This window comes from Haplochromis burtoni, unplaced genomic scaffold, assembly GCF_018398535.1.
Source record: "Haplochromis burtoni strain Fernald_Lab_line unplaced genomic scaffold, NCSU_Asbu1 Contig_7, whole genome shotgun sequence".
NCBI classification, from domain to species: Eukaryota; Metazoa; Chordata; class Actinopteri; order Cichliformes; family Cichlidae; genus Haplochromis; species Haplochromis burtoni.
Window position 1 is genome coordinate 4,590,607 of NW_024582368.1, and position 26,832 is coordinate 4,617,438.

The 26,832-nt window shown below is 39.5% G+C and overlaps 1 protein-coding gene across 1 annotated transcript; it reads left to right on the top strand.

Annotated features, from left to right (window-relative positions):
* Window positions 1-490: 490 nt before the first annotated feature.
* pgbd5 (piggyBac transposable element derived 5) lies at window positions 491-26,575 on the top strand. Its single transcript, XM_005914199.3, has 7 exons — window positions 491-1,334; window positions 6,623-7,053; window positions 11,432-11,566; window positions 15,834-16,014; window positions 19,409-19,606; window positions 20,245-20,350; window positions 21,745-26,575. Exons 1-7 carry the CDS (start codon window positions 944-946, stop codon window positions 21,938-21,940), a joined length of 1,638 nt encoding a protein of 545 aa, XP_005914261.1. The 5' UTR covers window positions 491-943; the 3' UTR covers window positions 21,941-26,575.
* The last annotated feature ends 257 nt before the right edge of the window (window positions 26,576-26,832 follow it).

Genomic DNA, 26,832 nt, shown 5'->3' on the forward strand with positions numbered 1-26,832 from the left:
CAGAGTAGTCACATAAAATTGCTCAAAACTTTTAGGTGCTCAATTTTTTATTTCCAAATGCCATTTTGTTAATTTGCAGTATATAGAAAAAAAATAATTAAAACTAAATCCGCATTCACTGTGACAGTCCTTTCCAACATCAACAGCGTTTCTCTTTTCTTTGCAGTAGATATGAAAAGAAAAATCTATTTTAATCCATATATTGAGGTCTTGTTTAATTAATAATTCGCGATGGCCAAAAGATGAGTCTGTTTTCGCTAAAAAATGCTTCTAAATATCAAAATTAATTAATAAATAATAGTTGTAATTTTATTATATCTATAATCTAATAAAATAATTTTGAAATTTAATTTTCCTCATTGTCATTTTCTGCGTCCATCATTATTATTCTAGCACTGTATTATCGTTAGTCATCATAATCTTCCTTCACCTCAGCTTTAGCAGCTGCCATCAGCCGCACCGCTCCTGTCCGAGTTTGCTTTAGAAAGTGAAATCTTATTGGCTGGCGGTGCAGCGCTACGGCGTCAGGTGATTCAGTGCCAGCCACTACTCTCGCTATTCCTCGGAGTGGATAAATAACTCGCTGGTCTCTCAACCCGGATGCTGAGCCAAAACTATTGATGATTTTGCCCAGTGAGCAGCGCTGTGGGCAGAGCAAGGGGGCGGAAATATTCCAGTACCCTTGAAGCGGACAGCTGCCACCGGATCTACACTCTGCTGACCACCGGGCTCCGCATCCGAGCCGGGACGGCAGGTGGATCATAATTCATACCAAACACAGGGGAGGGTGTAATCGCCACACTGACTGACGGCAAACACGTCTCCTGCTCCTGCAAGATCGTGACCACTTGCACGCCACTGAGGAGGTAGTGAAAGGGTGAAAAAGAGAGTGGAAGAAAGAGAAAGGGGGGGAGGAGAGAGGAGCATCACTACAGAGAGAGAGATGGCGGAGTGCGGGCGGAAGGCGCTGTCTCTCCTGGAAGCGGCCCGCTCCCGGTACGAGAGCCTGCAGATATCCGACGACGTGTTCGGCGAGTCCGGGGACGACAGCAGCGACAATCCCTTCTACAGCACCTCCGGAGACTCCGACTCTGATAACTACATAGCCGAGGTAGGTGAGGAGGATCAGCAGCAGCAGCAACAGCCACCGCAGCAGCAGCACCACCACCATCACCACCAGAAACGAGGCGATAAGGAGAGTGGACACAGCGGGGGGACAGGAGGTGGCAGCGCAGCAGGACCCCCCGGCTCCCTATCCCGTAGTCAGGCAGAGGAGGAGGGCTGGACGGAGACTTTGCAGGATGTCACGGTCCCGCCGTACAATGATACATACGGTGAGGCACGATGGATGGGCTAATTTTTGCACTGGTGGGGAGCAAATGCTCACGGCTGTGTAGTGATTGGATAGACACAGACAGGAGTGCAGTCCGTGTTCACATTTTTCAGGTCAGGCAGGCCATTTCTGTTTGTCACAACAGCCACAAAGCAACTACTGCTTCTTTTTTTTTTTAAACAACTGAATACTGCTCTCGTTTTTATCTCTCTCCTCTCTCTCTCTCTGTGTATGTGTGCGCTTCTTGCTTGTGTGTAGTGAGGAGAGTAACAGAGAGAAACATGACACATGCATCGTTAATTGCTTTATTAAGTTAATGGCAAAGGCTTAACCTTTGATGCATCACCCCTTGGTGCTGTTGTAGACATGCTGTCTTATGTGTATGTGCTCATGTTTCAGAGCTGTTTCGTTTAGAGAAACGGCATGAAGCCTCTCCTGGCTCCATGCACATGTATTATGTGCATATTTTAGAATAAAATAAATAAATAAATGGCACATTTTGTTGCATATAAACTCAATGTGCATAACAAGAAATATCTATGCACTTTATAGAGCCACAACTTAACCTAGCATGCATGCCTTCTGATGCTATGTAGGTGTGTGCATTCATGCAGAACTAATGCACAAATGCCAGCCTTTGTCCACTGGTACCAACAGCTTAAATGTGAGACATAAGCTCAGAGAATCCTGATTTATTCATTCGGTTATTTTCCTTTTTAACTGCACACTTCTGCAGGTCTGTTTGTGTGTGTGTGTGTGTGTGTGCGCAAAGGAGAGACATTTGTGTGCATGAATCGTGACAGTTAAACAGCAGTGTGTGCACCCACACTGCTCCTTCCTCTCTACCACACCATTAGACTGTCAGTCTTAAGAACAGTATTTATTTATTTAGTCCATTATAGATCAGAGAGTGGGGTTTGGGGTTTATAGTGCAGCTCTTTCAGTCAAGCTATGTTTGGATTGGTTCTCCTTGTCCATCTTTCCTGCCTCTGCTGAAGCCAAAACGATTTGTGAGAATGCCATCCTGTTTCCACCGTGACAGGATGCACTGTTGCAGACTTGGAGGGGAATCGGCATATGGCTGTAGTAGATACGGACCAAGCCCCAGTGTGCTGGCACACTACCTAGTAGGAACACACTTATTCAAATGAATAAAAAGCCCTGGCTGTAGATAACCTGCCAAGATGCCACTGCAAAGTAAGTGAACAGCACTCGCTGTTTGCAAAGAATTGTTCCCAAGCTGTTCCAGTGCAGCAAACACCGAAATGTACTACATGATCATTAAAAAAAAAACCCACATATGAACAAATGAGATAAAGCTTTTAAATGTTGTTTTGGAGCTATTTGGTTCAAGAAACAGCCTGTTCCAATAAACAGAATACTAAAAAAAAGACACATACTAAATAACATTTATTTCTGGATTTTTTATTTTTATTTTTCAGATCCAGCTAACTTTAATAATCCTGCTCTGGGATAATCTGAGCCTGGATATAAAGTGGTGTCTGTTTTAAGCACCCAAAATAGTCTGAACCAAGCTGCACTGAGCTGGGGTACCATAAGAGGTTCTTGCTGTGCCACAAATGTTAGAGGATGTTCAGTACTTCTACATCCTGGAGTGTCTGACTCTATTTAGCTGTTGTGACTTTGTTGACTTAAGCTAGGGTGGCAGCAGGTGTGTTTGTATGGTCTGGTCTGATTTGTTAAAAATGCAGTCAGTGTCTGTTTGCACAAGCCACTGTAACTCTAGGCCTGCCATCCTGTATCAGGGTAGGTATGATTAAAAGCGTGGATGTAGTACTGCCAGAGCGCATAATCACACTTCAGACCTCAAGTAGCCAAGACCTTACTCTGACTTAATCAGCCTGAACAGATAAGAATGACTCCATCCTGAGCAGCATGTCTGCATAAATGTGCGTCTCCGCAGATTTTAATGGCACGAATGACGTTTCGGCAAAGTCGGTCAGTGCCCGTCTGTCTGCCTGCCCATTTCTATGTCAGTCAGTGCGTGCTGACACAGGATGTTCATATGTAATATGCTGTCTTCAAATGAGTTTGTGATGGTTGCCCCTGCAGTGCGAGGCGGGTGGCAAATGACTAGACCAAAGATTATGAACCGTAGCTCTTAGATTATATAAGCACTTTATCATGATGTCGAAGGGAATTAAAGAACTATTTATTGCTTCACTTTGCTGAAGCTGACTGAAAGATTACTGCTCCTGTCCATATGTCAGTTCATCTGCCTGACTGTGTATTGCTACCTTGTCTGCATGAGATCTCTCAGCCATTAAAAACACTTAGACAAAGATGCATTTTATTATATTTATACATAATATTCTCTATCAATCACATAAAGGTAGAATGCTGAAGTAATTGGACTAAACAACACAAATGAAAACGTTTTTGCTTAAAGACAGTAGATATTGTTTTATTTGTAAGTCAAAAAAAAATTTAATCAATAGTCGCGGTGGTGAGAAATTGCACTTAGGTGCTGTCTCTTTAATTTCCACTAAAAACTGAACTCGGAACACATTTAGTCTATGTAAGGGTTGATGCACTTCAAATACACAGTAATCTCTCCTACTAAATCCATGGCTATAAAAGCTCTACGAGACAGATGTTTGTCCTGGGACAATGGAAATGCCACAACAGCTGATAATCGCGAGGGATTATACCTGTCTGTGTGTGCACTGTAGGTGGATTTTTCTTTTGAGCAATGTGGGAAATCGATATTTATAGGACTGCCACATAGACTAGCATCAGCTGAAAGAAGAGTTATGTAAATGATTAATCCTGTTTCATCTGATTGATGCGGGCTGGACTGACGTTGAGCTGGCAGGGCTACTCAAAGAGGAAGGTTGTGTTTGCTCAGCAGCAGCAGATGAGACAATTCTATTATCCAGGAAAATGACGAGTCCTTCCTCACGCTGTATTTGTACCTCCCTTCTGAGATGAGTCGTGTTAAATCATTTTGCCTCAGTAGATCTTCAGTCTGAACGTCTGATGTTTTTATTCAGGGGTGGACTGGAAGTCCTGTTGAATATTACCTTCAGCTTTCAAGTCTAATTGGATGTGAATGAGTTGATCTTTGAGCTGTGCCCTGGCTATTTCTGTGTCTTGTCTGCAAGCATCAACTGAGTGGGAGTGCTTGTATCCCACTCTGTCTTTTCTACACTTCATGTCTTGTCCTCCTGCACACTTTTAACAGTGTACTATATAGGTTGAAATCGTGTGTGTTATCGTTAAATCTGCAAAGAAAAGAGCCTTCATTATTTTAGTTGCAGCCAGCTACACAGGGCCTGAGAAGGGAGAGTAAAAGCCTTTTTTTTATGTTGTTCTGAGATAATGAGATTGTGCTGTTCAATCGAGCCAAAAGATGTTCTGCTCAAAGTCCAAATTACCTCTCATGGATCCAACAACCTGAGAGTGAACCAAAGCCAGTTAACTGCACTGAGTATCGACTGTGTGGCTCCAAAGCTACATCCAAAGGCAGACGGACAGAGAGCTTTTTAAATGGGAGATAAATGTTATCTCGTCCTTAACCAGCGAGGGAGAATAATTAGGTCAGGCAGAAAAGTCCCGACTACGCTTCACTGTTGCTGCCATTAGCACATTTTAGAAAACAGCTCTGATTCTTTGTTGATTAATTTTAGTTAAATTACCTATTTATCCATTGCCTTTAGCTAGTTTTGCTGCTAATTCATTAATTATGCCATTTCAAACATTTATACCGCAGCTGATGAACCTTTTTTTTTTCATATTTGAGCATTTATCTATTGCTTTTAACAATTCTTTGATGTTAATGTTTGTAAATACAGTTATTTTAATTGTGTCAGGGCTTCTTTACTTTAAGCCAACAATTTAAGTTTTCGTTCAGTACTTCAAAGGATAGATCAGTCCCATCTCCATATTTTACAGTTTAACCGCGTCCTTATTTATCTTATGTTGGGCTAACTCTCTTCAGATTGGCAGCACCTGACAAACAGAAGGTTTGAACAGCATGTGTCTAGAGCTGTGGGTTGTGAAGACCATATTAAGAGTATTCCCTGTATTTGACAATGTCTAAAAGTAGCGGGAAAAAACGACTCAAACAGTGTTGTTATTTGAAATTTTGGCCACGTGAGTGTTATTTTGAATGTTTATTCTTTAAGCTGTTAGCCACAGTCACACATAGGCCACAGTCTGGCATAGAGACCAGTTGGCGACTTCTTAGCAACCACCGTTTCCTAGGGAAAATTGTGCATACCTCAACCAGTTAGTGAGTGGTTGCTGGCAGTGACTAGGTGAAACTGATCTAAAAGGGATATACGGTGCTGCACAGACAAGTTTCTTGTGAGCGGTTTGATCATCAGCACAATTAGCATGGTTCATGTCACTGTCACTTCACAGCCACCTGTTCTCTCTGCCTATGTGACCAAGGCCTACACTTTTAGACATCTCTTTAAGTTGTTCTTATGCTGCAGTTTCAAAAAAGAAGCTTCTTGCTTGTTAACATAGACTTTCAATAGATTTAAGTAGTACATTATAAGGACTAAACACTGTACACTGATCACACAAACTTTACAACCACACACAGATGAAGTGAAGCTTCTGTGTTATTCCACAGGTTTAGATACATTCAAATTTCATTAATAAAAAGGCAAATCATTCTGTATAAACAAAACCATCAGTCAAATTAATTGAAATAGTGCAGATGTTTTTTAATGGCTCATGGCTCGCAAACATTAAAGCGTGATTTTGACTTATTGCCTGCCGTAACACAAAAGCAACAAGACACTGAAGCCTTCCGCAAGCATAGAAATGCCACACTTTGACTGGCACCACAGTGTGGTGGTTGTCAGGTCATGTAAACTTTCTAACTGCTGCCCTGGGCTTATGACATTCATACCCAAAAGCTGCTGATGCACGAAGTGTACTGCGTTCCTCTGATGTTTTGTTTTTTTGGGGTGTTTTTTGCTACAATGTAACACCTAAAATTAATTGGTGCTTTATGTTACTGTTCTCAAGATTCTTTTGAGATGTCACTGGAGTTTATATAAGCAAGAATGAGCCTGTGTGCATCCCACACAGCTTTGAAGATGACAGCTCAACAAAATGATATTTTATTGTGTCAAAAAAAAACCCTTCTACTCAGCAAAGTCAATCAAATTGAAGGCTTCGTACCAAAGTTAAAAAGCTGCGCGTAAGTGACAGTGCTGTGTGTGACTTATCCCATGTGCGATTCTCTGTCTGTCAATCAGCATAATTTCTTTTGTCATAACATTTAACTTTTGTCCTTTTTCCCCAACACAGGACCTGCTCAAAAGATGCCGGCCACCGCTACAGCCTTGGACTTTTTCCAACTCTTTGTCCCAGACAACTGCATCCAAAACATGGTCACTCAGACTAACATGTATGCCAAGAAGTTTCAGGAGCGGTTCGGCTCAGACGAAGGCTGGCGTCCCGTCACGGCCCAGGAAATGAAAGCGTTCCTGGGCTTTGTCACCTCCACCAGTGTGCACCGCTGTGAGTCAGTGCTCAGCATCTGGAGCTCGGGCTTTTTCAGCAACCAAAGCATCGCCTTGAAGATGAGTCAGTCGCGTTTTGAGAAGATCCTCAAGTACTTCCACATTGTGGCTTTCCGACCATCACAAGGAAGCAACCAGGGCCTTTACAAGATCCAGCCCTTCCTGGACTCGCTGCAGCAGTCCTTCAGCTGCACTTTCAGACCATCACAAACACAGGTGTGTGCGTTGCGACAGGTGGCGTTTTCTTCAAGCCTCTCTTGATATTTTTAGATGCTTTCTTTCAGCTGGCAACAGATTCTTCTTGCCTATAGGAGCACCACATTTTAACAGCACAGCTACATTTTATTATGCCTCATGAATTGCGTAGTATAAAAAGAAACGACCAAAGTTCCAGAAGTCATTTACAGGTGATGATGTTGAGGAAATCACTTTTTAGTCATCCACATCCAAAGTTTTGCTGTGTCAGCATGTTTATGTGTTCCAGTGCAATATTAACTTTCTGACCTGGAGCCATAACACATTTACACAGATGCAGAATGAGAAGGAAGAGGACAGTAATCAGTAGGTGGGGTATGAGTTGCATGTAGGTGTAGTTGCAAGGGGTATGCCAAGAGATTGCCTTATACATAGTTGTAATTTAATTAGTTTATCTCTTCTCTGACAAAATCATTTGAGCTATTTAGTTTTAGATGTAAAGCAAAAGAGAAATTTGTTGAATGACTGTTTTCAATTCAATTTGTATTTATACAGCACCAAATCACAAGGCCAGCCATATAGCTGAGAAAGCTATATGCAGTGCTGCAGTTTCACTGGAGGATATGTTTAAATATGGTAAATGGACTGGTTCTTATGTAGCACTTTTCTACTCTCATTGAGCACTGAAAGCGCTTTATACAACTCGTGCATTCACACAAGCACTTTATCTAAGGCTTTTTTTAGTGCTTCTATCTAACATTCACTCGCATTCACACTCCGATGTGCATCGGCGAGTAAATTTTTTAACAATGCTTCAAGTATTGCAAACCAGCTCATAGCTCCAGCAGAATGAATATATATATACACACACACACACACACACACACACACACATACACATACACACATACATATGGGGGCGCACTCTGTTTTACACAGGCTTCCCCTGCAGAGGAATCTTAACTTGTGTATCCGATCCACATTTATGCAACTAGGCCAGTGGAGCACCAGCCTTGTTTCTCTATTTTGGGTGGGCTGGACTTTTTTTCAACTTTCCTACTTTACTTTCTTCTCTGGATGAATTCATCACTCTGCATCACTGGAGATTTAAAAGTACCCCAAATAACCAGCCTGCCTAAAATCAGACTGATCTTTCACCACTGTGCCCTTTTTAACTTAATTTTTTTTGTATTATTTTGACATGACGGCAAAAAGAGGAAGCTTTTGAATCAGTTTTCTCTTTAGGTGTGTTCTTCTTGAGCAAGAAGGCACAACAGAATTTACCACGACCTTGTTTACGTAAATCTGATGAAAATGTAACATTAAAAATGTGTCTGATTGCTCCCAGAGTTCAAGCAAAAAACAAAGATCTTACATAAGACGCAGTTTACTCTTAAAGTATTTGTTAGTAGAGGATACGGCATTGCATACAGTTCCTATAAGGGCTTTTCTTTCTTTCATAATTATAGCTAAAATATTGCAACTTAATATTCTCAGTCTTTTGCGCAGGACACTGGGGTTGCTTTCAAAAATAAGTGAACAAGTTGATTTATTTGCTGTTGTCTTTCTACTGTATGAGTGCTACAACATCATCTTCATTATGAAAGATGATGTCAGTTCTGTGATGGGAGCATTTGGGAACACAGGCACTTAAAAGCAATGCCCTCCTCATATATCATCCACATCTAATTCATCTGTGCAAATAGTTTAAATATCAATATTTTACTCTTTATTTCATTGCAGCATAGTCACTGGTTGGGTGTAGTGTGTTAACTTAAATCTAAAAATGACAAAACTGAGCCAGTGAGGTCAGCAAGTGAGTGTCGTTGGCAGTGACGGGGTTTATGTGAATCTAGGCCAGTTTGTTTTATCAGTTCATCTTCTGTATTTTCTGCTCCCGATAGTCTCTCAGAGTGGACTAGAAAATACAGACAGTCTGAAACTGTAGCTCCACTGGCAAGGAAAAAGCAATCTTCTCAATAAATGACTGCCTTCTGAGAAAGAGGGAAAGAAACAAGTGTAGTTGTTGAACTCTGAATGGCAGATAATAATGGTTTTAAATGGGATGTATTTAAGTATTTGATTTTTTTAGTCATGTTGCTGCTAGCCTGGTAGCTCGATCCTTTCAGTTCAGTTTTATTTCAGCAGTACCTTCAAGGGGCTGTATATTGCAAGGTAAAAACCCTACAAAATACTCAAGAGAAATTTCCAACAATCAGACGATCCCAGTGGGTGACAGTAGGAAGGAAGAATTCCCTTTTGACAGGAAGAGGCCTCAGCAGAACCAGGCTCTCAACCAGGGGTTAAGAAGACGCCTACAGATTGGCATTGCCAGCATTGGCAGCTGTCCACTTCCTGCTGTGACAAAACAAATTTCCCACGTGTGGGACTAATAAAGGTTATCTTATCTTATTGTTGCTGTTGTTGGGCTCCACGCAGTCCTTGAGCTGCCTCTCCAGTGAGTATGGAGTAAGGCCCTGAAGGTGACAGCTGTTGTGAACTGCTGCTGCATGAATAAAATTGAACTAGACTAAATTGAATATAGTGCAACTCCAACAGTGGGGAAACAGTCGTTGTTCAGCTCTCCAGGAGAACAAATCAAGAGACCCATTTCAGAGGTCACTAATATACATTAGTAACAGCTAGGTGGTCAGCTCCCAGACAGGTAAATGTAGGAGTAGGGGGGGCGTAGCAATGCAATATTGAAAATAGACATAGTTTGCATCTAACAGTTAATCATGTAGAGAAGAATTATGGGGGGAAAAATGCGCTCTGTTTTTTTTTTCTCTAATAAACTCTAGCATGTTCCTCGAGATACTCCTAACAGTGATGCGTCGCATATTCTATGTCCATTAGATCTGTGCTGGGGTTAGTTTTGCATTCGCTCAGATCATGTCTGGACTGCTTTATTGCTGCTGTATTGATTTGCAAGTGTAAAATAATTATTCAGAAAGCCATTAGAAGACATTCACTCGAAGACGGTGAACAAATGAATGGTTTTATTTTCTCAGACAAATGATTTACTTCAAACATTTTGAAATGTAATCACTTTGGTTTCAGCTGTAATAAGATGAGAGAAGACGTCACTGTGCAGCTGTGCCGCAGCTACAACATGAATTATTTCTTAGGCTGTTGTGGTCTGGGTGACATCATCCATCCGAAGTCTAGATGGCCTCATTTATTTTTAACTTTTATGACTCCGTGGTTCCATATTTGACTGGAAAATGACTTGTTGCTAGAGCAGCACGGAGGTGCTGGTCGCCACTCGGTTAGTCAAATCATGATGGGCTGGGTGGGAAGAAGAGGCAGGGAAAACACCGGAGGAAGGGAGAGCCCTGAGAAATTTAAAATGCAAATATTTGCCGAGTATCAAAACCAATGTGTATCTTTGGATTTATGACTGTTTGCTTTTAAAATACTTTCTTTGTTTCTCGTTCACCGTTTGGAAATTCCTCTTCCGTATCTGATATGACTCATCCTAGTATTTAGGAAAATAAGGGGGGGAGACTTGCACATTCATCCTAGTATTTAATGACTGTGGGCTTAGGGGAAATAATATAGAACATACAAATAAAAATCAGTTTGTAACAACTGTACATTTCATATCAAACCCAGTTCTGACAGCTGTCCAGAATGCAAATATATTCAGCTTAGTGTCATAGAAAGCAAAGAAAATCAGTTTTAGTTAAAGAACTTATGAGTAATGAGTATATTTAACTCTTTTTTTTTTTTGTGTGTGTGTGTTAAATTGATTGTCTTAAAGAATGAGAATCATAAAATCGTGTGTTTCTAAGGGCACCCTGAATTTTCTTCTTATACAAATGAACACCTTTTTTTCTCTCTCTCTATTTTTGCCACTCCGAGAAAAAGTTAGTCACACCTTATTTATTTGTGGATTTTATTTTGTTTTTTTATATATTTTTGTCTATTTTCATTTGAATGGAGAATCATCCATGCTAAAAAGAAAACTAAATATAAAAAGGCTTCCACTGTTTGGATGAATCCAGGCAGAGAAGGAAGTTATAATGTATAAATGTAAAAGGTATGGACAACGTGAAGATGAAACATCAAAATGAAGTGAAAGTGACAAGGCAGAAGTTATTTTTCGGAGGGGTTTGCAAACAGAGCTGCACGAGTGAGAACATGTTTCTGCTGACAAAGTGGTTTTTGTTTTTTTTACTATCACGCTCAAACACATACAGGACTTGCGAGAATCTTCAGTTGGCCGCCTTCTCTCTTTAAACTCTTGGTGTGGTATTAAATCATACACAATCTCATTCTTATCTCTCACACAGGAAGCCTCACAAGCGAAAACTAGTTATGTTCATTAGCACCTTTTTGCTTTTGATGAGGCTATGCAATGTATGTATGTAAAAATTCACTTAGACCCATGTTTCAGGTTCTTCATGAGCCCTTGATAGATGAGGACCCAGTGTTCATCGCCACTTGTACAGAAAGAGAGCTGAGGAAGAGAAAGAAGAGGAAGTTCAGCCTCTGGGTCCGACAGTGCACCTCCACCGGTTTTATCTGTCAGGTATCTGCACACAATACTCGATGTGTTTGTATGTGATTTGGAGACACGGAGGTGGGAAACTTCCTTCAGAATCACAATTGTTTCAGGTGTGATTTGAGAGTGAAAAATTACATTAGAGAAGATGAAAAAGAAATGATTGCATGTCTTTGTCTGCTTTGATTCTATTTTGATTTGCTGCTTTGCAACTTCATGGCAGAAATATAAAATTTGTTTTATTAAATATGGCATACAGAAGTCTCGAGCGTGCCTGAAGTCAAGTAAGAAAGGCTTTCATGAAAATATCAGAGGCTTTGATCTTCGCTAGATTTCAAATCTTATTCTTTGAATGTTGCATCATTTAGCATTCAATCTATTACTTTTCACAGAAAATTATTATATATTTTTTTTATACTGGTAAATTTATGTGCAACAAACTGCACGGTTTGAGTTTAAAATGGATCACATGAAAAGCCTTCTGGGTAAAAAAATATTGTCTTTTGATGTTGGTTTTGAGTGGAAGCGCTACTAGCTCAAGCAGGCACATCTCAGGCAGGCAGAGCTGCTCTGACTAACAACCTTGTCCTTACTGCAACCTTCCACTCCTACGCCGGTTGGTTATGTAATACACCCATTTAACTGAGACCCTGCATGGAAGGACTAACAGACCTGTCCAACTCTGAGCATTACAGAGCTCATTATACAGTGGGAAAACAAATTCAAATTCAAATTTTATTTGTCTCACACACACACAACCATACACAGTATGACATGGGGGGAAACAAGAGAGAACATGCCCCAAAAGATTTTGTTCGTGCAGTTTTTTTTGCTAAACTTGATGCACTTTTTATGCATCAGCCTTCCTCAGTGTTAATCATAGTGTGCATGTTGTGCAGGTCACCCACATTCAGCCACCCACACACATGCAAGCTCACGCAAGCAAACACACAAACATTTGCATTGGTATACTTGACAGGAGACCATGTTTTTAATACCAGTGATACCCAGCTACAGTTTATTAGTTAAAGGCTTCTGCTCCCTCAGTGGAGATGAATGGAATTTCACTTGTGCTCACAGCAATGAAAAACGACATTAGAAATTCGACATCAACACATATTTCCAGAAAGACTGCCCTACTTACTCAGACATATCACTTCTGTTAGAGGAAGAGTTTTATAGGGTGAAACTTGTTTGTTTGTTTGTTTTTTCGTTTATTTGGTCAACAATCACCACAGCTATGTCATCAAGTAAATAGGAACCCCAACCGTTACCTTAACCTAAATCTTATTCTGACCACCAACAATGAAGGCTGAGAACTCGTTTTTAAAGTCTTCTGGGTTTTAAAGTAAAAATAAAAGAGATCAAACACAAATGCAGTATGTATTTTATTTTCCCTTAAACAAGAAAGTCTTGTTCCTGCTCAATTTAGAGGTCGCCACAGCGGGTCATCTACCCCTTATACCCAACATCCTTCTCTTTCACACCGTCCTCTGTATTTCCTCCTTCACTACATCCTGCCTGACAGATCCATATTCAATATCCCCTGTCCAATATATCTGTTATCCCTCCTCTTCATATGTTCAAACCATCTCAGCCTTGCCTCTCTAACTTCATCTCCAAGCTCCTCGATGCTCTGATATACATATATTATGGTCACTTAGAATTAAATGAGCACCTGCAACTCTGGCATCTCCGGTTCAGTTCTTTGTCTCTTTGTCAGCATCCTTTTGTCTCTAAACCATGAATCATAGCAAATGTCACTGCCGTCCTGTAAACCTTTCACACTTGGTGTCACAAATCACTTCTGACACCCAAAATTCAAATTCCTTATCCACACTAATGCGTTTTTGTTCAAAAATGCATCGTTTTCTCTCCGTTTTGGCTTCCCGTCCACACTGAAACTACGTTTTTCCCGAAGGAAAACGCATCATTCTCAAAACGCTCTCGAAAACGCATACATTTGATTTTCGAGACTTTCGAAAACGATGACGCATGTTAGTCATGTGATGCAGTCATGTGACCAATTAAACAAAGATAGCGGAGGGCATTATACAGCAGTTTTGTTTGTTCTCAATTTTGACAGCCCTGTTAAAGATTAATATCAGTTTGTACATGCTCCAGATAGCTTTTCTTCAAATTCTTTAACTCTCACTCGCTTTTGCAACTTTGTACTTTTGTGTTACTCGCAACAACAACTCCACCTCATTGTTAGTCCATTTAAAAAACTCTGTGCTTTTCCTCGACATTTTGCAGCGATGTTTCAAAGAGCCGGAAAGTAAATAAACGGCAGACAGAAATGAGGCAGGCCGAATCTTCTTGCGTTTCACGCATACGCAGAACTGGAACCTTAAGCGTTTTCGGCTGTTTCAGGCGCAACTGTGAAAACGACTGGAAACGCCAGTGTGGACACGGAACGTTTTCAGACGAAAACGCCGTTTTCAAATCTACCTGGGCTGGTGTGGATGTAGCCTAAGTTTGAGAACCTCCATCACTTGATTTTGTTAGAGAAAAAATGCTGCAATGGAAAAAATCGACAAAATATCAGAACGACTTTCAAGGGCTGGATGTTCATGAGTACAGCTGTTTAAGGAGAGAAAAGCAAGATGATTAAAGAATGTAAACACATGATCTGGAGTAGGATCAAACGACCTATTGAATAAAACTCAGTTGCATAATTCACACTTTCAATAGAGGGGAAAAATATACAGAAGCAGAGAGAACAACATAAAGACTCATGAGAGAGACAAGACAAGATTGGACCAATACTTGTGCAACTTCAGAAACAGAATGCACAGAGATTAGCAGTAGAGCATGCCAACATTTTTCTGCTCATGCACAAATTGAACCAGACTTTTTGGACAGTTGGGTTGTAAGAACAAGAAGACAATAATACAACTTTGAGAGTCAGATACTTTTTATGATGAGATCAACATTTGGCATACAACTGTGTACACTAAAGGGTAAGTGTTTCCTTCTTTAGCCTGGAAGTAGGCCAGAATAGCATTAGTGGAGTGAGGAGTATCCTCCACAGAATGTTAATTTCCCTTCTTCTTTTTTTTTCTTTTTCATTTAGTTAAATTGCTTTACATAAAATAAAATGATCAAACCATTCATTATTTTTCTTGTAATCTGACCGTTTAAAACAAGTTGTGTGCAAGAAGCATCGCAGAGCCTGTCATTTAAAGCCGTATTCCATTATCCCATCCATTTAACAAATAAGCATTAGCATTCACGGTGACTGCAGCCGTTTGGCAGTCACTCAGTGTTCACCAGTCCTCTGTACACTGACGTGTGTCTCCATTGAATTCTGTGTCTAAATGAATTGCATCGAGGGAGAGGGGGGGGGAAAAATCTGAGAAATAAAATGAGTTAATGGAGCGAATCAATGAGATTCCATTAGCCAGTGTACCACACAGGGATACACAAAACACACACACACACACACACAAACGCATGGACAGGCCACTTAGTTTAATAGCTATGGGTCTTGCGTAGATGCCGGCTAATCAGGCTAATGCCAATCAGCTCCCAAACGATAGTAGAAAGTTCAAAAGGCACACAGAGCCATCTATGGGTGTACATTTCTGTTTGTTCAGTCTTGATAATAGCTTTCTTTGGGCCCTAAGGACTGCATCATGTTCCGGGAATCATATCTACAAATGCTTCATGTATGTTAAACTAGGAGGCAAAGCTCAGCTTGCATTGATCTATAGTTTGTACAAAAGTCTTGAGCCGCCCCTCGTTTCATGGCTTGAAGTGGGTGATCATGAAAATAAATCCAGAAACTGAGATATTTAAGGAAATTTTGATCCACAAAAATTAAAATTTTCTGCCAATTATTTTATGGTTCAGGCTTTAAAGGGGTAATTCTCATCTTGGAAAAACAAGCCTCCTCAAATCTCCACTGTAGAGTCAGGTGTGACAGTAGCTTGACTCACAGATCAAACCAGCTACATTTGGTTTGAAATTTCACAGAATATCCTAAGAAACACCAAAATATTATTTCATGCCACTGGCATTACCTTTAGTGTTGTACTTATACCCCTGATATTTCATGCTGGAGTCTCCATCTTAATGTAACCCGATGTTTTATGAGTCCAAATACATTTTTATTTCAGTTCCACAGTATTTTCTCCCTCAGGATACACTTTAATTCAAAGTCTCTACTGCAATTTTGTAAATTGAACATTACAGTTTCTCTAGGGTTTAGACAGCAGCCTCTGTAAGCTAGAAAAGTAAAAATGTTTGCATCCACGCGTCCTGACTTGATCCCCCCCCCCCTCTTCTGCAGATCGCAGTCCATCTGAAAGATGGCCAGGGTACAGATGGTCTGGCCACCTTGAAGAACAAACCTCAGCTCCACAGCCTTGTGGCTAAGCAGCTCTGCCAGAACATTTCCGGAAAAAACGCCATCATCTTCACTGGGCCATCCATCACGAGCCTCAGCCTCTTCACAGAATTCAGCAAACAAGGTATGCAAAGAAGTTTCTGCAGCAGATTATGTCTGCTGCTTGTTCTTTGCTTGGTCTTGTTCTTTTCCCTTCCCTAATTGTTACTTTGTTGTACACTTTTTAATCTATCTCCATCTCTCCATACCTCCCCTTTTTGCATTTTAAAAAAAATGTGGTTATTCATTTTTAATGATGGTGTGATTATACCATCCCCAGGCGAAACAGCACACACAGGACAGCAGTATTCTCTATTCTATTCTAAGATAAAACTACAAAGCCAGACAGTATGCATGTCGAATAATTTATTTTTTCATCTCTTATCCGTATACTGAGGGTGAACTTGCTAAATTACACAGATGCCTTTGTTACTCTCCCAACAGTGCTTTCACCAAACTTGTCAGTCCCCCAAATTATGTATTTTTTTTAAAGCTAACTAGCATTTAAGCTAACTAATCTGAGTTAAAGGAACTTTGAGTGTGGAACATTATAAGGCGATTGCATCGTCTCCAAACAGCCAATCTGTCTGAGAGTGTCTGCAATTTCAATTTGACTAGATTGATTAATGTTTGCAAATAATTGCCATCTATTTTATAAAAGCGGGCAACACATTGCAGTCAATCAGAGTCACAAAGAAGAATCCACGCACACCCTCGTCATCCTGTTGGGCAGGTGCTGAGTCAAAAAAAAATGTGAGAGAAGAAGAAATAACAGTTCACACACTGAAGAACTCCAGATTCCTTATTTATTGCATCTAGTGACGTTGGTCATCAGACCATCATCTGATCAAGAGCAGGTGTGCTCTAAACATCACTAGATGTCAACTCAAATAGTTGCTGGTTGTATTTGCTAGATAAAAACAAGTTTGGTGAGCGACTTTGCAGTTCAATTGCTGTCTAGCAGCAACTGCGTCCAGCCAGGTTCGGCCTGGACTTTGAATGTAAGCAACTAATGAGTTTGTGTGAATTTCTGTGTAGGTAGATATGCAACATATTTGTGATTTTTGGCAATTTGACACAGTTGATCCCTGTATTATCATAAAAAGATTGCATGTATTTGCCAACTTGATGCAGTTCTGTCACAAACCAATAGCAGACTGAAGGAGACACAGCAAAGTCTCTTTGAAAGTGGCAAATGACTACAAGTGGCCAAGTTTGATAGTACCAGTCTCCAACTGGTTTTCCTAATGTGAGTGTAGCATTAAAAAATTGAACGAATTGTCATGACTGTTAGGATGGATGTGTTTTTTACTAGTGCTCGACATCGATCCTTACAGGTTTGCAATGCACTGCAAAAGATTGTTTATTGCCTTTTGACTTACATAGTAAATCATGAAAGATTAAGCGTTTTGCCTTGTTGGAGCTTGAAAAATCAATAGACAGGTAAAGTAGACACTTTACCGGACACTTCATTCAAACACCTGACAATGAAAATCTGAATCAAAAGTGTTTGAGTCACTCTCAGTATGTTTTATTCATAATCTGTGGCGGGAGTCATAAAACCGATGCTTTTGTTTCGGAGATATTGGGATTTAAATGTTTTAATGCTGTCAATCCAGCTGTGATACTCTGATATTTGTGCTCATTATACATTTTTATTTTAATATGAAAATATACATTTACTTTGTTTGCTTCTTTTACATTAATACTGAAAGTGGGATAATGTGAACATGCTATAAACGCTAAACACAATCAATGCAAGCAGAGAATAAACATTCAGCTCAACAGCTCCTCTGATAAGTTTTCATTTTTACATTTTGTTTTTGTATTTTTGCTGAAGAATAATTGGCAATTTTAAACTCAACCAAGCGGAGCTTCATTATGTCAAGAAAATGAAGCCTGCCGATATAATCATCATTTTCTTTTTCTAATTAGTTGGATCAGCCCAAAAAAGCCCAGTTCTGAGCCTGTGAATGCATCGTCTGACATCTTTCCTTCAAATTTATCTTGCTGGATTAATTAGCTGAGGTAATTACTCCATATTACTCCGCAGTACTTACTGTGGACATGCGTGCATGTACTACACAGATAGAAATCAGTTTGCAAATGGAGACCAAATCAGCGGCAGTCAGCCAGATGATTGTTTTGTGTCTGCTGGATGGAAAAAAAAAAGAGAAAGTTTCAGGAAAGAAAGGGATACACAAAAATCACTGCAACTAACAATCACTCCTGACTTTAATTGTTGACTCATTTTTTCCCTTAAAGAATCACTCAATAATTTAGTGTAGTGTATAAAATGACTAATGCCCATAGCAATTTCCCAAAAGCCCTAGCTGACAGATTTGATTAGTCCAATCAAGACTGCAAAAAAGCATTCATTTCACACAACAGAAGTCTTTTGAGAAACTGTCTATTAGTACAATTCTCTGCTCAGAAGCCAGTTTGTCAGATAATTGTGTCCAAAATGCATCAAAAGGCAAGAATATCACAAGCACAATGAAGACGTCCAGTAAAAATAAATTGAGGCGGCACGAAGCAGATAGCTGCCAGCTGTGCCTGCAGCAACATGTCATCCCAAGGTGGTTCGCCCTTAATTATGAGTCATTTTAAGCCTTAGTACAATATATACGAGTGGGTTATACAAAAATTCACCTCCAGACGTTGGCTATGAATGGGGGAAATTATCCATAGAGAATGTAAAGATGTTTATTTCTACTGCAACATTGTCCATTTTATCATGACAGTATATTCTCCTTGTCGAAAACCAAAAAGAGCCTTCAAACTGAAAGTTCTCCAGGAGTCAGAAAGCAGGTGGAACTGCCATTAGAGACCTTTGCAGTTTGGAAAACAACCCTTCCTCAAATAACCATGCAAACGGCTCAAAAGTGGAGAAATGATGACTGCAAAATTCCCTAAGCTGTTTTGCGGAAAGCTCTGGCACCTGTATCGCCGGAGATAACCTTAGAGCAACCCTAATTTACAGATTCTTAGTAATCAAATGTCCAGGAAAGGACAGTTTCAAAGACTTTGCATACTTATTGTGGAAGGATGATCGCACCTACACCTTTAAGACCACCCATGAGTACTATTTCCAGATGGTTGGACAGATGGGGGGGGTCACTGGTATGAAATGGTGTGATTATCTTTGTCAGGTGTAAACAGGACTGTTGCCTGGAGCACATCTGCTTCAACCCTGAAGAATGGGAGAACATAAAATCCAAACTTGACTCTTTTTCTTTTTTTATGCATGTCCTCCCTGCCTTGTACAGCCCAGTTATAGGAAAAAGACAATGAATCATATCTACTGCATTTTCAAATTAAAATGTATTTGTTTTTTGCAGCACAGTTCTGCAAATGTTTCTGAGTTAACGCCTCGTTAATAGTTGATGACGTGGTTTTACCCTCAAGTGGCCATTTTAGGAACTGCAGTTTTTGCTATTTGCCACGATCATCCTATTTGTCTCTCTGTCCCTCTCCAGATATCTATTGCTGTGGTTTGCTTAGCACCAGGAAGAGCGACTGTACAGGCTTACCGCAAAGCATGCTGGTCTGTGGCTCCACGCCTGCTCAGCGTGGCCAGTCTCGCATAATGATGAAAGGCAGCATGTCGCTGATCAGCTGGTACAACAAAGGACACTTCAGGTTCCTTGCCAATGCCTATTCCCCAACAAAAAAAGGTAAGAAGGTCATTTCCCAAAGCATTTCCCCACTACAGGAAACTTCGTTTTTCCTGGAATTAAATAAAAGGAGCTTACTATTAGAAATTATTAATATTTCAGTGCACAAAATCCATTAATTTTAGTAGAAAAACACAAAAGCAAAGACTTTCGGTTGTCATTATTAAGAATTAGGAGTTTTTTGGGGGAAACTTTGGCTAACTGTACTGTCATTTGTGGATGCAAGTCACCATCTAGAGAAACTGGCATATCATTAAGCATTTATGTCACAGAGAATCAGTGCGAGCTTCTAATCCGTGGTAATCCATTTCCAGGAGGCGCCAAAAATCATGATATTCCCTTCCTCTTATAGAATAATCCACTCTTCATTATCCAGTTTTGTTAGGTTTTAAGTAAATGAAGGTAGCAGTCTGCGTTTGTGCTCTTTGAGTGAAGAGTGCTGCAGTGAAGCAGGAAAAGTTAGGCTGTTATCATCCGGCATTGATTTTCCTTTCCCCTCTGCGTGTATATGTGTGTGACTGTTTTTCACTTTGTGCTTGTAGTACTTAATTGATGGGTTTTACTTTTGTACTGCCAATAATTATACGGTAATTAGTTTAAATGGGTCTAGTTTTTGCCTCTCACTGTGTTTGCGTCAGGGCTGATCATTAAGAGGAAAAGTGGGGAGATCCCGTGTCCTTTGGCTGTTGAGGCCTTTGCGGCACACCTCAGCTACATCTGCAAATACGACGACAAGTATAGCAAGTATGTGCACCGTTTTACACAACATTACTTGTTACCAAGAATATTTTACACCACAGTGAATTTTAAATCAAGCAATCAAGATGTTTTCAAACTTTCAACTTTAATTCAGGGGCTTTGACTAAAGTGTTACATTAGATTTGGGGGTTTTACACACATTTTTATACGTAGTGCTCGATTTTCCGAGGCTCAAAGTAATTAAACAGACTGAAATTATTTCAAATGTGGTGATTGTTTTTATTATTTGGATAAAAATCCTTTGTAGTCCATGACTGCCTGACGTCTACATCCCATGGATTTCATCAAATGCTGAGTTTCTTGCCATGAGATGCTCTGCCAGGCTTTAACTGCTGCCACCTTCAGGTCTTTCTACCTTCACTTTTGAATTTAATAAGTAAAAAGCGTGCTCTATTGGATTGAGATCAGGTAGCTGACTTGGCCATTGAAGAATATCCTTCTTCTCTGCTTTGCGCTTGCAGTATGCTCTGGGCCATTATTCCTTTTCACTGTGAAGCACTGTCCGATCAATTTTTCACCATTTGTCTGAATTTGAATCTGATCTCATCTCACTAGTGACCTGGTTTCACTGGCAGCCATACATGACCCTACTTCCACTATATTTGACAGATGAGGTTGGATCATGAACTGTTCTGTCTTGCTCAATACTTTTCTCTTGGTTTAATTTGTCCAAATATATTTTTTCAGAGCTTTGCAAACTTATTTTAGATGTTTTCCTGTATAGTCTTATTTGGCCTTCTTGTTCTTGATTGTAACCAGTGGTTTGCACCTTGTTGTGAACACTGTACTTTCATTCATTAAGTTATCTGTTGATTGTAGACTTTTACAACGATACATCCACCTTCTCAAGAGTGTTCTTGACTTGGTTAGATGTTGTGAAGTTGTTTTGTTTTTTTCCACTACAGAAATAATTCTATGATTGTGTCCTTTTTTAGTTTTCTTCTGTGGTCTTTTTTGGGTGTTACTGAGCCATCCAGGTCATTTCTTCTTTTTAAACCTGCTGATTTGGCCCTTGTTTGCACTGAAATTGCTTTGGATCTCATATTTTTTTTAAAAAACAACACGCAAGTTCAACACTTGGAATAAATGTGTTCACCTGTTCATAAAACTATATCCGTCAATTGTCCAATTAATTTTAAGCCTCTAAAAAAATGGAGGAATATGTATGACTGTAAAAAAAGTTAACATTAATTAATTAAAGCTAAAAGTCTGAACTTCGATCACATCTTGATTGTTTGATTTAAAAACCCAGAGACAAAATTGAAAAATCTGTTGGGCCTATATGTTTTTGGACAATAACTATAGATAGTCAAACGAAATCATATTATTTACATCTTTGCAAAGAGATTCAGCAGTCACCGGCTCATTTCTCCACACAGGTACTTCATCTTCCACAAGCCAAACAAGACATGGCAGCAGGTGTTCTGGTTGAGCATCAGTATTGCCATCAACAACGCATACATCCTATACAAGATGTCTGATGCCTACACAGTCAAACGCTACAGTCGAGCGCAGTTCGGAGAGAGACTGGTCAGAGAGCTGCTTGATCTAGACGACTGCTCCCCCACGCAGTGAGGAAGAGAAGGAGGAGGTTGATGAAGACAGAAGGAGCTCACAACAAAAACACTTAACACAACCCCCCTCCCCCCACACACACACACATACATTCACGCTCAACCTTACAGACTTTGCAGTCTGTGTCTATGTGATAATACTGAAGCAGTGCCAAGCCTATTTCTCTCTTCCTATAGTGGTTTTTGTGGCTCTGTAAATATTCATTAACACACAACTGCATATTACACAATAATCGTGAGCCATGAGACTCGACTGCAATCATTAACCCCGCAGATTTACTAAGGATTTGTCAACAGGAGCTTTTTCACAAGCAGAGCTGAATGATGGAACAGGAAAAGCAAGAAGATTTCACTCCTAAATGATGTCAGCTTCAAGTTTTAACGAGTTAAATTATTTATACAAGCCTGAATGAAACTTCTGCACAAAGTGTCCAAACCCCATAACCGTCAGGCTGAAAGGCTACATGTAGCTCAATATTTACACTCTGCAAAAACACCTGTAACAAAGTCTTAGTAAACCAGGAATAAGGTGTGTTCACACGCTGCATGCGTTAAGAATCTCGATTGTGATGTTTACTTGTTCGGTGTGAAAATGATTTCTGCTCCAGGTGAGTTTTGAAAATTTGTACGTGTGTATTTAGTAAGTGGAAACTGCCGTTTGTGTGTGCGACATTGAGCCAGAGGATGTAAATGTATGGCTTTTGTGACCCAGATGTGTTGTGTTGCTGCATATTGTACCTATGAGAGAAAGTCAGTCGCTATAAAGCCACACCCAGCAGTGTGCCACAGCTCCACAGCCTCCCAGAAAAGACCAAAAAAAGTCTTTAAAAAGTTCCTGCTTCCAGTTTTTTTTAATTGTAATAAGTAATATGAAATAAACGGCAATAAAGTTAAAGCTAGGAAAACATTCCTAGGTTTTGTTTTGTTTATCAAAGAGTTTGCTTCTTGAACTCAGGTTAGCTGTGTGTGTAGGTGTTGATTTTATTTGACCACAGAAATTAACAACTCCACAACTGTTACCAAATATTACCCAATCTTGATTGGTACACATATATGTGACTTTTTCTGTAGGATTGAAAGGCCTATACAAAGGAAGCAATTAATAGACTAGTTAATAAACAGGCATTCAGGGTCTTTAACAACAACTCTAACAACAAATGCTGTCACATCTGCGTCCCGTTTTTGTACCAAGAACACTTTTTTTTGGCAGGAAACTCGTCATAATCATGTGATTCATTACACTTTAGTGTACTTAGCTTTGCGAGGAAGAACATGTTCAAATCTCCTCGATTAAATGAGCCAGTGTTGCTAGGCAATGAGTATAATCTTGGCCAATGGACAGGGATTTGGGTAATATTCCTTGGCCAAGATTTAAGTCCAGAAAGTAAAAACTAAATCACTGGTGGCTTATAAAACGTCTTAACAAAACAAATGTTTGAACAAATTATATATTATTATATTTTCTCAGTTGTTTTTGGCACATTTCACCAAACATTATTTCTCAGCACATTTTTGAAAAATGCACGTCCCAAAATTTTACTCTGTCAGTGAATAACTCTCTGTCCTCACAAATCACACAATGGTAAACCGAGCTGCTGAAAACAAATTTTTCATCAGAATGACCGACTAGACGTGTGTTCCTAATCTTTGTCATTTCCAAAATGTTTTTCCCAACTTTACATAGCACAATACAGACCAAAAAAATGTCTCCCTTTGCAGGTTTTGCCTGTTTCTAACAACCTGCTGTCACACTGTAGCTCTATAAATGTGTTTTATAGCACTCTTACACCTGAATTACACCTTTTATGCTAACCTGATCGTGTATCCCATCGGTTGATCTGAGAGGAATGTGTTAAACCAAACACCATGAAGCTTCTTACTTTGGAGCGGAAAACTAAATATAAAGAAAGCTGACCTGCCTCGAACAAAAAGACACATACAGTTAATAACTGTTAAAAATTCGAGACAATAGTGATTAGTCATCAGGCTAAATGTGCTAAATGATTTGCAGTACGCCACCAGTTCACAACATCCCACGCTAAAGAGTTTAGACACGACAGAAAGAAACTTTCTTAAAGCCCCTGAAAACTTTGTTTCAAAGTTGATTTCATGTTGTTTCAATATGTTCAACTGTCAATCAGTAAATGAGCCAAAAACACCCCCCCAGGCTATAACACTGCTGTCTGTAGCTTTAACAAGGACAAGGTCAACACTTTATTGTTGTGCTGAACCGTGTCATGAAGACTGTAAGTGAAAGGTGTCGGTGCGTGCTTGCCCCATCAGCATGGTTCAAAGTGTGTATTCATATACTGGTATGATGACAGTCTTTATGCTGGTAAAGCAGAGTTGCTGAGCGAATTGGTCCCACCCCCGTCACACTCTTGCACTTTGAGGAGAGCTATAAAGTCAGCAACACACATATTAAATAATAATTTTATTTTGATTTCAAATTGAAAAAATAAACGATTCTCTGCTCTCACAGATGAATTTTGTAAATATTAGTAGATACATGAAATAGATTGTATTAAAAGAAAATACACCAATGATATATGAATGAAATTTAATGACTGTAACCAAAACAGAGAATTCTACTTCCACTGTAGATTTAGAGAAAGTGCAGTACTGTACGTCTGTGTATATTTTGTTTACAAATTACTGTGAGTGTATGTCCATAATCACACTCTTACTGACACTCGAGATTGTGATTTCTTATTAATCTTTTTCACTAATCCAAAGCATTGTTGTCGCCGTTACTCTTGCCTGTGTGTATGTGAGAAAAAGCCACTGAATGTTGTAGCATTGTTCACCCCGAAGTAACACTCTGAATCTTAGCCGGCTCTTCTATCGTGTCAAATGTTTGTCAACTCCTCCTTCGATTACAATATTTGATATCCACAGATTTGTGTAGTTTGCCATTCACTTGAAGTGTATCATAATGTCGACATGAAATACAGACGTAGACACTGTAGAATCAGTCTGCCACCGTGCTGCATTCACTGGCAACACTCTCCGAGCTGAAACAATGAAAGTAAATTGGACCATTAGATGGATTTTGTTTTAATAACACAAATTGTGCATTCTGCATCATTTACACAGGAAATGCAAAGCAACTCTTGCTACTGATGAGCACTTGTGTTTCATAGAGGGTTTTTTTCTATTATGCAATTTTCATTTTAACTCTTTAGGGAATGAAGAATTAATTTCTATACAGATGAATTAAAAATCTCCGTTTCCATTTTATGCACATTTTAAAAACGATAAGATTCAATCATTTGAGGTTTGACTGGAGCTCTTAATTGTGTCAGCCTGCTCCTATTTAAATAATCAATTACTGCAGAGATGTTAATGCTAAAAAGTCCAGCTCTCTATCATTATCCCTGTGCAGTAACTATCTAAGTGATTGTTATGGGTCACTGTGTATCAACACTACATCTATTAGTGTGAGTTTCTGAACACGTTTCAAGGCCATTAATAGATGGACAATAGACTTTTTTCTAATATATTCGACTTATCCAGTTCACGGTTGCAGCATGGAGTCTGTCTCAGATGTCAGAGGGTAAAAAATGAGGTATATCCTGGGCAGGTTACCAGTCTATTGCAAGGGGTTAATTTTATCTGTTAATAAATAATAATAAAACATCCCAGTAACTGTCGATAGATTGCTATTTTGGAGAAAAAAGTAAGGCTAAGCCCCTTAAAGCCGGAAATCTTGACATCTGATTGGCATTTAAAGCCTTAAAAAACTTAAACCAGAACACAGTGGGTCTTACTACAAACATGTGAGTGTTTTGTGTCTTTTTACTTTTGAATTAAGTCTGATATCTTCCATTAATGCTCATACATCTAGACATAATATGTAGACGTGAGAAAACAAGATGTTAATGATAAAGAAGGGAATTCTGTGGAGCCATTAGGTCAAAAATATTTGCCTTTCATTTGAATTCGTCAGGAAGAAAAAATGTTGCCCAAACGTTAACTGCATGTAAATTATTACAAAAAGATAACCTGAAATTAGTCAGACTCATTTCATGTGTGTTTGTGCGTTATGTACCGGTTTATCATCTCCACACAGTGTCTCACAGATGTCTGTCGCTATCTGTGAGACGGATGTAATACTGAAGCATTTTGATGAGCGATAGCTTTGGACATGTTAAAGATTTCAAGTGACTGACCTCAGGGCTTCATGACTAATTGCTGTACTATATATTCACTCACACAAATAGCATATATACCCTTATCAGGTGCTTTCAAACCACTGTAGATTTATTGCTCTAATCAGGAGCTTTTTTGCAAGAGTTGTACCGCTATTATTTCCAGATAAAATGTCAGAAATAACAATATTACTAAACACCAAAATGTGGTAAAAATGTTCCGCTTCCCATGATTCTGGATTGAAATGGTGGCTGCAGGATGTGGCATAAGCGATTACTGTGGGCTAAGTGTTATCTAGCTTCACAGAAGTGCCAGAAGGATGTGTGTATGTGCATGTAATGTTAAAGCTGGCTGTGTTTGGAAAAAAAATGTAATAACCGGTGTATGCTGGACCAAATAACTTTCTAAAATGTGTGTGGTGATGAGCTGTACAACGTTGTCGTGTAAATGTGTTTTCATTAAAACACCACTCATAAGTGCCACATTAAAGAGTTGGAGAGACTTATTATTCGTCAGGTAACTGTAAATCACAAGGAATGCTGAGACTTTGTGTCAAATGTGCGTCAGAGCCTGACTTGTATCTCATTTTTCCACAAAGTTTCACTTGGATCTAATGCAATCCATTTATAAAGAAATTTCAAATCAGAAGTCATTCTCACTGCGCTTAATGCAATTCTCAAATCAGTAACGCATTAGCCTTTCTCATTGTTTTTATACATCCTGCTATGGTTTCTGTGCATA